The sequence below is a fragment of the Muscardinus avellanarius genome (genome assembly GCF_963383645.1).
Source record: "Muscardinus avellanarius genome assembly, chromosome: 14".
Classification (NCBI taxonomy): domain Eukaryota; kingdom Metazoa; phylum Chordata; class Mammalia; order Rodentia; family Gliridae; genus Muscardinus; species Muscardinus avellanarius.
In genome coordinates, this window is record NC_137800.1 from 88,624,786 (window position 1) to 88,638,643 (window position 13,858).

The window sequence follows — 13,858 nt, forward strand, 5'->3', positions numbered from 1 at the left end:
ATGTTCAGCCGGATCTGGGCCGCCTTGCTCTACGTCTATGGCATTCTCCTGAACTCCATCTACCAGTGCCCTGAACACAGTCAGCTCACAGCTCTGGGAGTGGATGAGAAAGAGGTATGAACTGAGAGTGGGAGCCCAGGGCGGGCGCACCGAGGGCTTGGGGCATCTTGGGATGATGAGAAGCCAGGTTAGGAAAGGGAGGGAGGAAGAAGCTGTGAGTACTGTGGTGATGAAAGCAAGAAGAAAAATATCAGTGCCAGGTGTGGTGGTGCACACCTGTGATCCCAGCGCCGGGGAGGTTGAGACCAAAGGATCGCGGGTTGGAGGCCAGCCTCAGCAATTTAGTGAGACCCTCAGTGATTTTGGAAGACCCTGTTTCAAGATTAAAAAATAAAAGTGATGAGGGGTTTAGCTCAGTGGTAGAATACCCTTGGGTTCAATCCCCAGTACCACCAACCAATCAATCAATAAATCAGGCCGGGTGTGGTGGCACACACTTGTAATCCCAGCATTTGGGAAGTTAAAACAGGAGGATCGTGGTTCGGTTTGGTTCGTGGACAGCCTCAGCTACTTAGTGAGATACTTTGTAACTCGGTGAGACCTAGTTTCAAAGTAAAAATAAAACATAGGGCTGGGGTGTAGCTCAGAGGTAGAATGCCCCTGGGTTCCATCCCCAGTACTGCAAAAAAGCAAAATAATAATTAATAATAATAATAATAATAATAATAATAATAGAAGAGCCGGAAACTGGGCGTGGTGGAGCACACTTGTAATCCCCGCGCTTGGGAGGTGGAGACAGGAGGATCGCACAGGTTCGGAAAAAAAAAAAAGGTCTGGGAGTGTAGCCCGGAGGTAGAAGGGCTTCCAGGAACCCCAGTAACACCAAAAAAACCCAAAACAAAACAAAAACAAAATAATGAGACGAGTGTGGTGCCGCACACTTGTAATCCCAGCATTTGGGAGGCTGAGACTGGAGGATCCTGGTTCGTGGACAGGCTCAACTATTTAGTGAGGCCCTCCACAACTTAGTGAGACCCTGTCTCAAAATGAAGAATAAAAAATAGGGAAAGGCTGGGCGTGGTGGTGCACACCTGTAATCCCCGTGCTTGGGAGGCGGAGACAGGAGGATCGCACAGGTTCAAAGCCAGCCATGCTGGCGTAAGAGACCCTGTTTCAAAAATATAAAATAGGTCTGGGAGTGTAGCCCGGAGGTAGAAGGGCTTCCAGGAACCCCAGTACCACCAAAAAAAAAAAAAAAGGGAAAGGGGTGTAGCTCGGAGATCGAATGCCCCTGGGTTTCATCCCCAGACCCGCAAAAATAAATAAATAAATAAATAAATAAATAAATAAATAAATAAATCAGTACTCTGGTCCTCAGTGTGGAGGCAAGGCAAAATTGAGGGGTATTTAACGAGGTTGACTGGGGACAGGCAAAAAGGAAAATAATGACTCCTTGTCATGGATCCAGTCCTCAGCTGGAAAAAGGCAGCCGGCACTCCCCCCGCCACGCCAATCTCACTATGCAGACTGGAGAAGCTGGGGGATTCTCTGGGGACCTATCACCGACCGGCCTCTCTTGTCCTTGTCTCTACAGTTCCCGGAGCCCCACCTGGGTCAGTGGTACTTTATCGCAGGGGCAGCTCCCACCAAGGAGGAGTTGGCGACCTTTGATTCTGTGGACAGCATCATCTTCAACATGGCTGCTGGCTCTGGCCCAACGCAACTCCAGCTCCGGGCCACCATCCGCACGTGAGTGAGGGGCTAGGAGGCAGAGGCCGACGGGTGCAACCTGCGCCCAAAGTGCCCTGTGCCCTCCTGGTCAGTGCAGCCACTCTTGTTGGCCCACTGAATTCAGGAGCTCTCCCAGCTGCTCTCTGGAGAGAGAATGGGCACAACCATCCTTTGGTACCTTGAAGCCCAATGAATGCTGAGCTTCTGCAAGACGCAGAATGGAAGCCGAGCCTAGGTGGTGGGGCACGCTTGTGATCCCAGTACTTGGAAGACAGAGATGGGAGGATCGTGGTTCGCGGACAGCCTCAGCTACTTAGTGAGGCCCTCCACAACTTAATGAGACCCTGTTTCAAAATAAAGAATAACAAATAGGCTGAGCGTGGTGGTGCACGCTTATAATCTCTGCACTTGGGAGGCCGAGACAGGAGGATCGCACAGATTCGAAGCCAGCTTCAGCTACTTAGTAAGGCTCTCAGCAACTTAGTGAGACCCTGTTTCCAAATAAAATATATTTAAAAAAAATAGATCTGGGAGTATAGCCTGGAGGTAGTAAAGCCCCTGGGTTCCATCCCCAGTACCACCAAAAAAAAAAAAAAAAGAATAACAAATAGGGCAGGGGGCGTAGCTCAGAGGTAGAATACCCCTGGGTTCCATCCCCAGACCCACAAAAAAATAAAATAAAATAAAATAAAAAATAATAAAAAATAGGGCTGACAGTATAGCTTACATGGTGGTACCCAGTGCTGCCCCCTGGTTCAATTCCCTGGTACCGAGAAAAAAAAAAAAAAAAGGCCAGGCATGGTGGCACATGCCTGTAATCCCAATACTTGGGAGACTGAGATAGGACAGCTCCAGCAAGTAGTGAGACTCTCCTTAACCTAGAGAGACTCTGTTTCAAAATAAAAATAAAAGCCAGGTGTGGTGGCACCCAGTTGTAATTCTAGCATTTGGGAGGCTGAGATAGGAAGGTCACTGTTCGCGGACAGCCTCAGCTACTTAGCAAGGCCCTTTGCAAGTCAGTGAGACCCTGTTTCAAAAAATAAAGGATTAAAAAATAGGTCTGGCTGGGCGTGGTGGCGCACGCTTGTAATCCCCATGCTTGGGAGGCGGAGACAGGAGGATCACTCAGGTTCGAAGCCAGCAAGGCTGGCTTAAGAGACCCTGTTTCCAAATAAAAGAAATAGGTCTGGGAGTGTAGCCTGGAGGTAGAAGGGTTCTATCCCCAGTACCATTAAAAAAAAAAAAAAGGTTTGGAAGTGTAGCACAGCGGTACAATGCCCCAGTGTTCCATCCCCAGTGCCACAAATAGGGCTGAGGGTGTAGCTCAGAGGTAGAATATACCTGGGTTCAATTCTCAGTAACACACACACACACACACACACACACACACACACACACACACACACACGGAGAAAAGAAAACAGCTGGTCTTGTTTGGCTAGAGTAACACTCGTCATTTCTCCTTCCCGCCACCACATCTTCAGGAAAAATGGGTTGTGTGTGCCCCGGAAATGGACTTACCACTTGACTGAAGGAAGCTCAGATCTCAAAACTGAAGGTTGGTCCCCAGCTACCCCCAGCCCCGCCCCAGCTTGTTCTGCATCTGGTCCTCACACCCGGCCCCGCCCCGCCCCACCAGGCCGCCCAGACATGAAGACCCAGCTCTTCTCCAGCTCGTGCCCGAGTGGGATCTTGCTGAAAGAGACGGGCCAGGGTTACCAGCGCTTTCTCCTCTACAGTGAGTGGGGGTGCAGGGCGCCAAGCACCGGTGGGAAACAAGGGAGGGCAGAGGGCCCTACAGCATCCTCCCCATGGCTGGGGCCTCCGGAAGGCTCCTGGAGGGAGTGACTGGCCTGGCTGTACCCTGCCCTTCCAGATCGATTGCCACACCCTCCTGAGAAGTGTGTGGAAGAATTCCAGTCCCTGACCTCCTGCCTGGACTTCAAAGCCTTCTTACTGACTCCCAGGAATCAAGGTAAGAGGTTACAGTCTCCAGAAGACTGGACTCACCAAGTCTTCAGTGGGCCCTGGGGAATGAGGCTCACTTGATGTCTCCCGAGAGGGCGGTCAAAGGCAGACACCATCAGAGCGGCTTAGTTGATAGCTCTGTTTCTCATAAGCTATGAAGGCGCCACCGAGAGCAGGCTAAGGCTGTGACGTCACCTGAGGGGCTCTGCACGGCTCTGGGCTACTCAGGACAGGTATAGCTGGGTGCAGTGCCGCACGCCTATAATCCCAGTGCTTGGGAGGCTCACATAGGAGGATCACATAGGAGGCCAACAGATGGAAATATAGCAAGCCCATTTCAAAATAAAAAGTAAATTGGGCGTGGGGTACATGCTGTAATCCCAGTACTTAGGAGGCTAAGACAGGAGGATCACGGGTTCGAGGACAGCCTCAACATTGTAGGGAGATTTAGCAACTTAGTGAGATCCTATTTCAAAAAAAGAGCTGGGCTGAGACAGGAGGATCGCGGTTCGCAGACAGTCTCAGCTACTTAGTGAGGCCCTCTGCAACTTAGTGAAACCCTATTTCAAAATAAAGGATAAAAAATAGGGCAGGGGCCGGGCGTGGTGGCACACGCTTGTAATCCCCGCACTTGGGAGGCGGAGACAGGAGGATCGCGCTGGTTCGGAGCCAGCCTCGCTGGCTTAAGAGACCTGTTTCCAAATAAAAAATATAAAATAGGTCTGGGAGTGTAGCCCAGAGGTAGAAGGCTTCCAGCCAGGAACCCCAGTACCACCAAAAAAAAAAAAAACAAAAAACAAAAAACAAAAAAAAAAACAGGGCAGGGGGTATAGCTTGGAGGTCAAATACCCCTGGGTTCCATCAAAGACATGCAAAAAAAAAAAGAGCTGGGGTGCCAGGCGAGATGGCACAGGCTTGTGATCCCAGCATTTGGGAGGCTGAGACAGGAGGGTTGTGGTTTGCTGACAGCCTCAGCCACTTATTGAGGCCCTTTGCAACTCAGTAAGACCCAGTTTCAAAATAAAGAATAAAAAATAGCGCAGGGGGTGTAGCTCGGAGGTCGAATGCCCCTGGGTTCCATCCCCAGACCCACAAAAAAAAAAAAAAAAAAAAGCTGGGGGTGTAGCTCAAAGGTACATTGCCCTGGGTTCAATCCTCAGTACTAAAAATAAAAAGGGAGTCAGGCATGCTGGCACACATTTGTAATCCCACAGTATTTGGGAGGCTAAGACAGGAGGATCACAGGTTCACAGCCAGCCTCAGCAGCTACTTAGGCCCTCTGCAACTTAGTTAGACCCTGTTGCAATATAAATAAAGAATAGGGCTGGGGTGTAGCTCGAAGGTAGATGCCCCTGGGTTCTATCTCCAGTACCGAAGAAAAAAAAAAAAAAAAAACAGAAAAAACTAAAAAAAAAAAAAAAAAAAGGACCGGGTGTGGTGGCACAGGCTTGTAATCTCAGCGCTTGGGAGGCTGAGACAGGATCGCACAAGTTTGAAGCCAGCCTCAGCTACTTACTGAGGCTCTCAGCAACTTAGTGAGACCCTGTTTCCAAATAAATTATAAAATAGGGCTGGGGGTGTAGCCCAGAGGTAGAAAAGCCCCTGGGTTCCACCCCCAGTACCACACACACACACACACAAAAGACCTGATGAGGGGTATAGCTCAGAGATAGAATGCCTCTGGGTTCAATATCCAGGACCACAAAAATAAAAATAAAAAAGGACTGGGGGTGTAACTTAGTGGTAGAATGTCTCTGGGTTCAATCCCTAGCACCACCAAAAATCCAGGGTAAGTTTCTGAATCTGCAGAGGATAAAGTAGAAGAAGGGTCCAACACAGCATGGAAGTTCTCCAAGACCCCTCCAACAGGGGTCAAGGAACACCTTCTCCCCACCTGTCACCAACCTTACTTCTCTCCCTGGACCGCCTTTCCATGTCTTCTCCCATTGCAGAGGCCTGCGAGCTATCCATTAACTGACCTGCAACTTCACCTGGGCCCCCACAGGGACATGGTGGGCGCCGAGTTGGTGGGAGAGAAGCTGGAGACTCTCTAACTTCCTTTCAAGGGTAATAAAGATGGGCTTTCACCCCTCATCTCATTCTTGAGTTTGTCTCCAGGCATTCAAGTCACCCCCCCCATTTCCACGCTCCCCCGGAACCTGGACCACCTAGCCCCTCAGTTGGACGGCGTCAGGAAGGACACTGAGTGGCAGTACCTCACATTATGGTGGTATATTTAGGATTTAGTGAGACATATTTATTGCTGAGTGAGCAACCTAGCCTCTGAGTGAAAGCTGGGGAGCTCCCCCACCGCCAGCCCAACTGCCAGCCCTCGGCAGCTTGTCCTCTTATCAGTACCACCTGTGCCATCCCTCCCTCCCCTGGCTCAGGAGTACCAGATCCCCCTTGCAGGTTGCTAGCCCTGTGGGCCCCATCCTGACCCTCTAATGCACCCGCGATGGCTCAGTGTACAGGATCCGAGGGAGACCGTGGGTCTCCTGGCCACCCTCACACTACAGGGATCGCTGCTCTGCCCCTCTGGAGACTTCTCCACCCGTGGAGAGCTTGGAAAGGTAGAAAGGACCCTTTGGTCTTTATTCTCCACTATCACACTTTTATTTATGTATGCATTTATTTATTTTTGGCTCTTAAAGAGTAGAGGTGGAAAGATAAAACTAGGTGGGAGAAATTCAAAAGCAAAATGTAACAACGGCTGGTGAATCCAAGGGCGATGCCCCACTATCCATAAACACAGACACCTAAAAAGCTGTTCTCTCCTGTGCAGGAAGGGGGTTCTGTGCCCTCATATACTCTGGGGTTTCTTCCCTGTCCCTGAGGTCCCTGTGCTTACAATCTGGGTCATAGCTCCCCGCTTTTCTCCTAAGGCCACACTCTCTTCACCCTCTGCCCCCACACACTCCTCGGTCACAGCCCCCTGCCTGGGCCTCCCCTCTGCTCCTCACCCTCCCTCCCGGACCCCTCGCCTTCGCAGTCTGTGGTCTCCTCATCGCCCCTGGACTCCCGGAGGCTGACAGCCAGCACCAGGGCCTGCAGGAGGCCAAAGAGACAGGCAAAGTGCAGCGGGTGGGCGGTGAGTAGGCTCAGCACGGCGTGGAGCCCATGCAGGGCAGCCAGGAAGGTCAGCAGCCCGTGCAGCCAGAGGCCCAGTGGTCCTCGCAGGCCCAGTGCGTCCAGAGCCACCCGCAGCGGCCGAGAACACAGTGCCAGCAGGGCCGAGGCCAGCAGCTCCAGCAGGTGCAGGGTCAGGTTGGCGGAGATCTGCAGACACTCCTCTGGGCCCCCCAGGTATCGTGGGGGGGCCCCTGGCTCCCCCCGCAACCAGCCTAGCAGCTTCTGACGCCGGCCAGCTTTCTCCACGGGGGCTTCTGGCCCGGGGTCGCCCAGTTCCTCTCCAGGGGCCACCCCGGGTCTCTTGGCACCATCTGAATCCACAGGATCCCATCCCAGTTTTGGAATGGCCCCTCCGGCCTCCAACCTCCCAGACTCTGGAGTGATAGAGGCAGTCTTGTCCCTCTTGAGGGAATCCATTCTCTTGTGCCCCTGTTGCTCAACTTGGGGCTCCCTGCTTGGCTCTGGAGCAGCCCCAAGGCTCCTCCGTGTCCCCAAGTCCTTGGTCTTGGGAGGCCCCACATCTCCCACGGTTTCTGGGGCACTGTCCCAGTCACTCCCTGAATTCTCGGGGGAACTGTCCACCCACTTGGGTTCTGGGGCAGGTGGATCAGGCCTCGCTGGTTTCCGGCGGCCCCAAGGACGAGGTAGCCAGCCACCAAGCCGTCGCAGGAACATGGCTGGGATGTGTGCGACGAGCCCCCCCCAATCTGGGGTCTCTTCCTGGCACTTGTTAGACTCTCGGGGTCTCCTCAGAAGGCAGAATCTGTGCAGGCTCAGAACAGCTATCTGCTTGTCGACGCCGTCCTATTCTGAATTCAGAAGGGGTCCCTGATTCCCCAATGGTCATGCAGCCGGAGTGTGACAAGCGGCTTGCTTTCTTTTCAGTCTGGGGGTGAAGGCGGGAGGCACACCCAAATTCATTCACCACCGCCACCCACACACACAAGACTTCAAGAGTCTGAAAGGCCTAGGTCACCCCCAGTATCTTCGGTGTTCCTGGATTTCCTTCCCAGCAGGCAGCACCCCAAGTTTCACTCACCAAGGCCCCGCCCCAAGGTACCCCACAAACTGGGGAGTCGGTGCTCCATCAAAGGGGGCGGGAAGGAAGGTGGTCCTTCGGTCCTCCTGGATCTGTGGAGTCTTAAGCCGCCGCCTCGAGGGAGCTGGGGGAATGGGCAGCCTCTGCGGGGAGGTGGGGTGAAGGTGTCCGGCAAAGTCCAGCCAGTAGCGCCCGTCCCCTGACTTCGGGGACCGCGATTCCTACGAAGTGGCGCCGCGGGCCCGCAAGGTCAGGCCCGAGACGTCCTGGGGATCGGGCCCCGCGGCCTCCGTGGCCGCTCCGGCCCGCGCCCCGGCCGCCGCCTCGCCGAGCCACCCCGCCGCGGAGCCCGGAAGCGGCCGCACCGGGACGGGAGGGCCGAGCGGGGGGCGGAGCCGGCCTGCGGGGCGGACCCTGCGCTCGCGCCGGGCCGGGGGCGGCGGGAGCCCGGGCGCGGGCCCGTTCTCCATTTTCCCCTCCCGGAGCCCCCGGGCTGCTCCAAGCTCGCCGGCGCCCCCACCACTCTCCCATTTCTCGCCCAAGACTTCAAGGAAGGCTTTTTCAGAAAGCAAATGAGGGGCGCTCTGGGCCCAGGCGCCCTTCTCTGCTCCCCCTCCCAGGGATCTGAGAGCTCTTCCTGTGCCTAGCATCTGGTGTGAGCCCAGGGACGGGGGAGCTGCAAAGCGTGGGAAGCAGAGGGGACACAAATAGGACAAATAGGATGCGCTTCCTGCCCTCAGGAGCTTCCAGGTGGCCAAACGAAGGAGGAACTCCGCAGCTCCAACCACAGGTCGGGTATCTTAGGCCTCCTACCCCTGACCGCCTTCCTCCACTTACTGGCCCTCTGCATTGTAACACGTGACCACGGGGCGGTCGTCCCCCCCCCCCCTCGCAGAGCTCCTTGAGGGCTAGGAATGTCTTTGTGTGTGTGGTACTGGGGATGGAACCCGGGGACATTCTACCAAGCTACACCCCCAGCCCTGTTTTTTATTCTTTATTGTTAAACGTGGCCTAAGTAGCTAAGGCAATTCACAAACCCCGATTCTCGTCTCAGCCTCCCAAATGCTGGGATCACAGGTGAGCACCACCATGCTGGCTTACTGATGTCTCTTATGGGTATTCTCAGCACACAGTATGACTCTTTGTGACTGAATTGGCTGCAGTGGTCAGGGAAGCCACCGACTGGGGCTTGAGAGCATAGGTGGGCGCTCCCAGTGGGGCTGGGGTCTGGAAGTGGAGACTGCCAGGGAGTTACAGGCTACCTGGAGAGGCAGGCTTTCTTGTGGTACCAGCCTCCTGCTAGGTTTCCTTACAACAGATTCCAGAAAAGCAAATAAACCACAATAGAATAAGATTAATTTATTCTTCAGCTCTCAGCTTCTCTCTCCCAAAAGCAGAGTCCACTGACCTAAACCTGAGGGTCTGGACCTGGGCATCCCAGGAAGCAGATGTTGAAGGCCCCACGTCAGAGGCCCAAGTTCAGACTGGGACCAGGGTCCAACTTCATCAAAGCAGACCAGGGTCAGATTCCACCAGTCAGAAATCAAGGTTCATGTAGGTCCTCAGAGCCCGCTCCCAGGCCCTGTCCTTCTCCTCCTGCCTTCTGTTCTCCCTCCGGCTCAGTGTGGTCGCTCGAAGGGCTCTCTCTTTCCCAGACACAGCCCGGGTATCCCCAGCAGAGAAGTGTGTGACTCGCGACTGGGGTGCAGATCTGTAGCCCAGTCCTTCCTGGTCCCTCTTGAGGACAGTGGGGATAGGGTTGGCTCGGCCTTCACCCCGGGGGCCCAACCCCATTCCTGGCTCCCAGCCGCCCCTCAGCATCAGCCTAAAGCCAGGGCTGGAGGTAGGCATCCCAATGGGAAGATGGGGGGGCTGGGGACCCCTGGCCAGTGACAGCAGGTGCGCAGTGGACGTGCGGTGGTTGGAGTCTTCAAAGTGAGCACCACAGGTCTCGCAGTACTGAGGAGGCGGGGAAGGGAGCCTGCAGAGAAAGAGAAGAGGGTTAGGGACAAGTAAATAAAAGGGCGAAGCGCTGAGGCCTCGGGACAGTGGCAAAGGGGCAGAAGCCCTACAGCTTTTCTGCTAAGAACAAGCTGCTTTCTCTACCTGGCATCCCCAGCTTTTCTGGTTTGTGGTACTGAGGATCAAATCCAGGGCCTTGTACATGCTAGGCCCCCAGCCTCTCCCTACTTAGCAATAAAGAACACAGAAAAGCTGGGTGTGGTGATGCATGCCTGTAATCCTAGTACTTGGGAGGCTGAGACAGGAGGATCATAGGTTCAGAGACAGGCTCAGCAAGTAATGAGAGGCCCAATGTAGTGAGACCTTTCCAAAAGAAAAACAGGGTTGGGGTGGAGCTCGGAGGTAGAATGCCCCTGGGTTCCATCCCCAGTACAGAACACACACACATATACCCCAGAGAAGCCAGGCACAGTGGTAAACACCTGTAATCCTAGTACCTGAGAAGCTGAAAAGGCAGATCACAGGTTTGAGGGTAGCCTTAGCCAATTAGTGAGACCTTTCTGTGTGTGTGTGTGGAACTGGGAATGGAGCCCAGGAGCATTCTACCTCCGAGCTAAACCCCAGCCCTATTTTCTTTTTTTTTTTTTTTTTTATTCTTTGTTTTGATACAGCATCTCACGGAGATGCAAAGGGCCTCACTAAGTAGTAACTGAGGCTTTCCTGAAACACCATCCTCTGTCTCTGCCTCCCAAATGTTGCATGCGCCACCACACCCAGCTAAAGACTGTTTCAAAATAACAAATTAAGCCAGGCATGGTGGCATATACTTGTAATCCTAGTACTTTGGAGGCTGAGAAAGGAGGATTGTAGGTTCATAGCCAACCTCAGCTACTTAGTGAGAACCTCTATAGCTTAGTGAGACCGTTTCAAAATAAAGAATAAAAATAGGGCTGGAGGTATAGCTTGGAGGTAGAATGTCCCTGGGTTCAACTCCCAGTACCTCAGAAAGAAAGAAAGAAAGAAAGAAAGAAAGAAAGAAAGAAAGAAAGAAAGAAAGGGAAAAGAAAGAAAAAGGAAGGAAGAAAGAAAGAAAGAAAGAAGTCAGGTGTGGTGGCACATGCCTATAATCCCAGTTCTTGGGAGGCTAAGATAGGATGATCCCAGGTTCAGAGGACAGGCTCAGCAAGTAGACACTCTCAGAAACCTGGCACGACTGTCTCAAAATAAAAATAAAATAGGGCTGGGAGTGTAGCTTGGAGGTAGAATGCCTCTGGGATCCATTCCCAATGCCATAAATAAGTAAATAATACATTTTTTTTGGGGGGGGGAGTACTGGGGATGGAGCCCAGGAGCATTCTACCTCTGAGCGACACCCCCAGCCCCATTTTTTTAATCATTTTTTTTCTGTGTGTGTGGTACTGGGGTTGGAACTCAGGGGCATTCTACCTCTGAGCCCTATTTTTTATTCTTTATTTTGAAACATGGTCTCACTGAATTGCAAAGGGCCTCACTAAGGAGCTGAGGCCATCCTCTGAAACAAAAACAAAAACCTGATCCTCCTGTCTCAGCCTCCCAGATACTCTTATATCCTTATTTCTTAGGTAAGGAAACTGAGTCATGTGGGCATTCTTTGCTTCCAAGTAGAAGCAGGATCTAAACTCTGGGAGCTAACCTACACTGGAGGATGAGAGCCCCTTTAGCTATTTATTCCAGGGTCTCTGATGTAGGATGGTCAGGAAGGGAAGAACACACTGGAGGATGGGTGTAGGCTAAGCCTCCTCACCGGTGTTCTGGGCTCGTCTCTCCATGGCTCTCCCTGACCATGCGGGCCACCTCAGGGAAGCCTGCTTCTTCAGCCAGCTGAGCAGCATCCCTGCCGCCCAGCTCACACACCCCTACCCAGGCTGCCCCTCGGCCCAGGAGATAGCGCACAGCTGCCCCCTGGCCGGCTCGGGCAGCACACATCAGAGGAGTCCACCAGTAGGCATCTCGGGCGTTGATATTCCCTCCAGCTCCCCCTGCCTCACGGGGCTCCAACAGCCTTCGAAGCTCTGCCAGGTCCCCCTCCTGGGCTGCTTTCAGTATCCACTGGGTCATCTTGTCCTCAGCCTCAAGGGCGCTCCCTTGTTCATGTCCTCCTGATGCTCTGGCCGCCACAGCTTCTGCCACAGCCCTCCTCAGCATTCTTCTTCTTTTCCTCTTTTTCTCCCGGGCAGGCTCAGGCTGAGAACTTTGGGGTTCAGCAGCATTGCTCCCATCTGCAATCAGGGCCTCATAGAAAGCCCGGGCGGCAGCCCCATCCAGAGGGGTCGTGGGCTCCTCAGGCTGCGACCGCTGCTGCTGTGACGGCTGCTGCCGCCCATCCTTCCACAGGTCGCTGGGGTCGGTGGCCGGGGTGAATGTGATGAGGGATGGCCTGGACATGGCTTTTGGGAGAATTCAGAAAATGAAGAGTAGACAGAGAAGAATGAGAGAAGCAACCCAATCCCCTGGTGACCCCAGTGGTGACCTGCACTACCTCCAGAAACCTGCTTAGCTGAGGAGGAGTAGCCTAAGAATAAAAAGCCCTCCTATCCCACAACTGACTTCACAACCTAGGGCCCCACAGGGCCCAAGGGCCATAGGTCACATGTTAAAAACACAGACACCCCCCCCCCAAGAATAACATACCTTACCCCTGAGTAAAAGTTAATAAATTTCAAAGCCAGGTGTGGTAGCACACAACTGTAATCCCAGTACTTGGGAGGATGAGACAGGAGGATCACAGGTTCAAAACCAGCCTCAGCAATTTAACAAGATTCTCAGTAACCCAGCCAGACTCTGTTTCAAAATTAAAAAAAAAAATTAACCGGGTGTGGTGGGACATGTTTGTAATCCCAGTACATGGGAGGCTGAGACAGGAAGATCACAGGTTTATGGGCAGCCTCGGGGAGTGGTGAGATTCTCATCAACCTAGCAAGAACCTGTTTCAAAATAAAAATAAAATAGGGCTGGAGGTGTAGCTCGGAGGTAGAATGCCCCTGGGCTCAATTCCCAGTGCCAGTAAGAAAATCAATAAGTATCCAGGCGTGGTGGCGAACACTTGTAAGCCCAGGATTTGGAAGGCTGAGACAAGAGAACAGAGGTTCCCAGAAAGACTCAGCTGCTACTTAGTGAGGCCCTTTGCAACTCAGTGAGACAGTTCCAAAAAGAAGAAAATAGAAAAATAGGGCTGGGGGTGTAGCTTGGAGGTGGAATGCCCCTGGGTTCCATCCCCAGTACCACAAAAAATAAATCAAGTAAGTAAGTAAATAAATAAATAAAACAAAAAGGGCTGGAAGTATAGGGCAGAAATAGAATATTCCTGAGTTCAATCCCCAGTACCAAAAAAGAAAGAACTCCATGAGAGGCTGGGGGTGTGGTTCAGTAGTAGAGCGTTCGCCTCGCATGCATGAAGTCCTGGGTTCAATCTTCAGCAAGCCGCTTAAAAAAAAAAAAAAGAAAGAAAGAAAGAAAAAGAAAACTCCACGAGACAGCTGTGCAAAGGGCCTGAGTTCCTCCCCGGGAATCCCACCATCAATAAATCATGCCTGCCTCTCTCTGAAACCACTTTCCCATCCAGGAACACATACCATTAAGAAACCTCAATCTTCCTCGATCCTATTTCGGAGTCTCCTTTTTCCAAACAAAACCAGCCGTGGCATGTCTCTGGAATATTGCGGGGAGAGGCTCCTGTCAGCGTTGCTTTGTAGATTCCGTACAGCAAAATGGCGCTATTCCAATCAGAAGAGTTGACACCACCTAGCCACACCGCACTTAGACGCATGCGTGGCGACTACCACAACAAAACACGCACGGGGTGCTTTCCCGCCCTGGAACCTCTCCAAGCCTGCGCGCAGAGCCTCGCGTGCCAGGGCAGCGCGAGGACCCGGGGGCATCTGTCGGTTGGGGGGGGGTCCTTCTTTTACATAACGCCCCCACAATGCCGTTCGCGGCCCTCGACCTGGCCCCCAGCTACAAGTTCATTTTCTGGAGCTGGAAGACCAC

At 53.0% G+C, this 13,858-nt stretch overlaps 3 protein-coding genes across 3 annotated transcripts; 1 reads left to right on the plus strand and 2 right to left on the minus strand.

The window, feature by feature from the left end:
• APOM (apolipoprotein M) lies at positions 1-5,677 on the plus strand (the record flags this gene model as incomplete). The annotated part of the gene is made up of 6 exons (XM_080710373.1): positions 1-114; positions 1,595-1,749; positions 3,216-3,289; positions 3,371-3,469; positions 3,608-3,706; positions 5,652-5,677. 6 exons carry the CDS (start codon positions 1-3, stop codon positions 5,675-5,677), a joined length of 567 nt encoding a protein of 188 aa, XP_080566499.1.
• A 947-nt stretch (positions 5,678-6,624) lies between these two features.
• Positions 6,625-7,506, minus strand: LOC308272972 (uncharacterized protein C6orf47; the record flags this gene model as incomplete). The annotated part of the gene is made up of 1 exon (XM_080710029.1): positions 6,625-7,506. The coding sequence occupies one exon, from the start codon at positions 7,504-7,506 to the stop codon at positions 6,625-6,627; it is 882 nt and encodes a 293-aa protein (XP_080566155.1).
• A 1,900-nt stretch (positions 7,507-9,406) lies between these two features.
• GPANK1 (G-patch domain and ankyrin repeats 1) lies at positions 9,407-12,256 on the minus strand (the record flags this gene model as incomplete). Its single annotated transcript, XM_080710153.1, has 2 exons — positions 9,407-9,851; positions 11,616-12,256. 2 exons carry the CDS (start codon positions 12,254-12,256, stop codon positions 9,407-9,409), a joined length of 1,086 nt encoding a protein of 361 aa, XP_080566279.1.
• Positions 12,257-13,858: the final 1,602 nt, after the last annotated feature.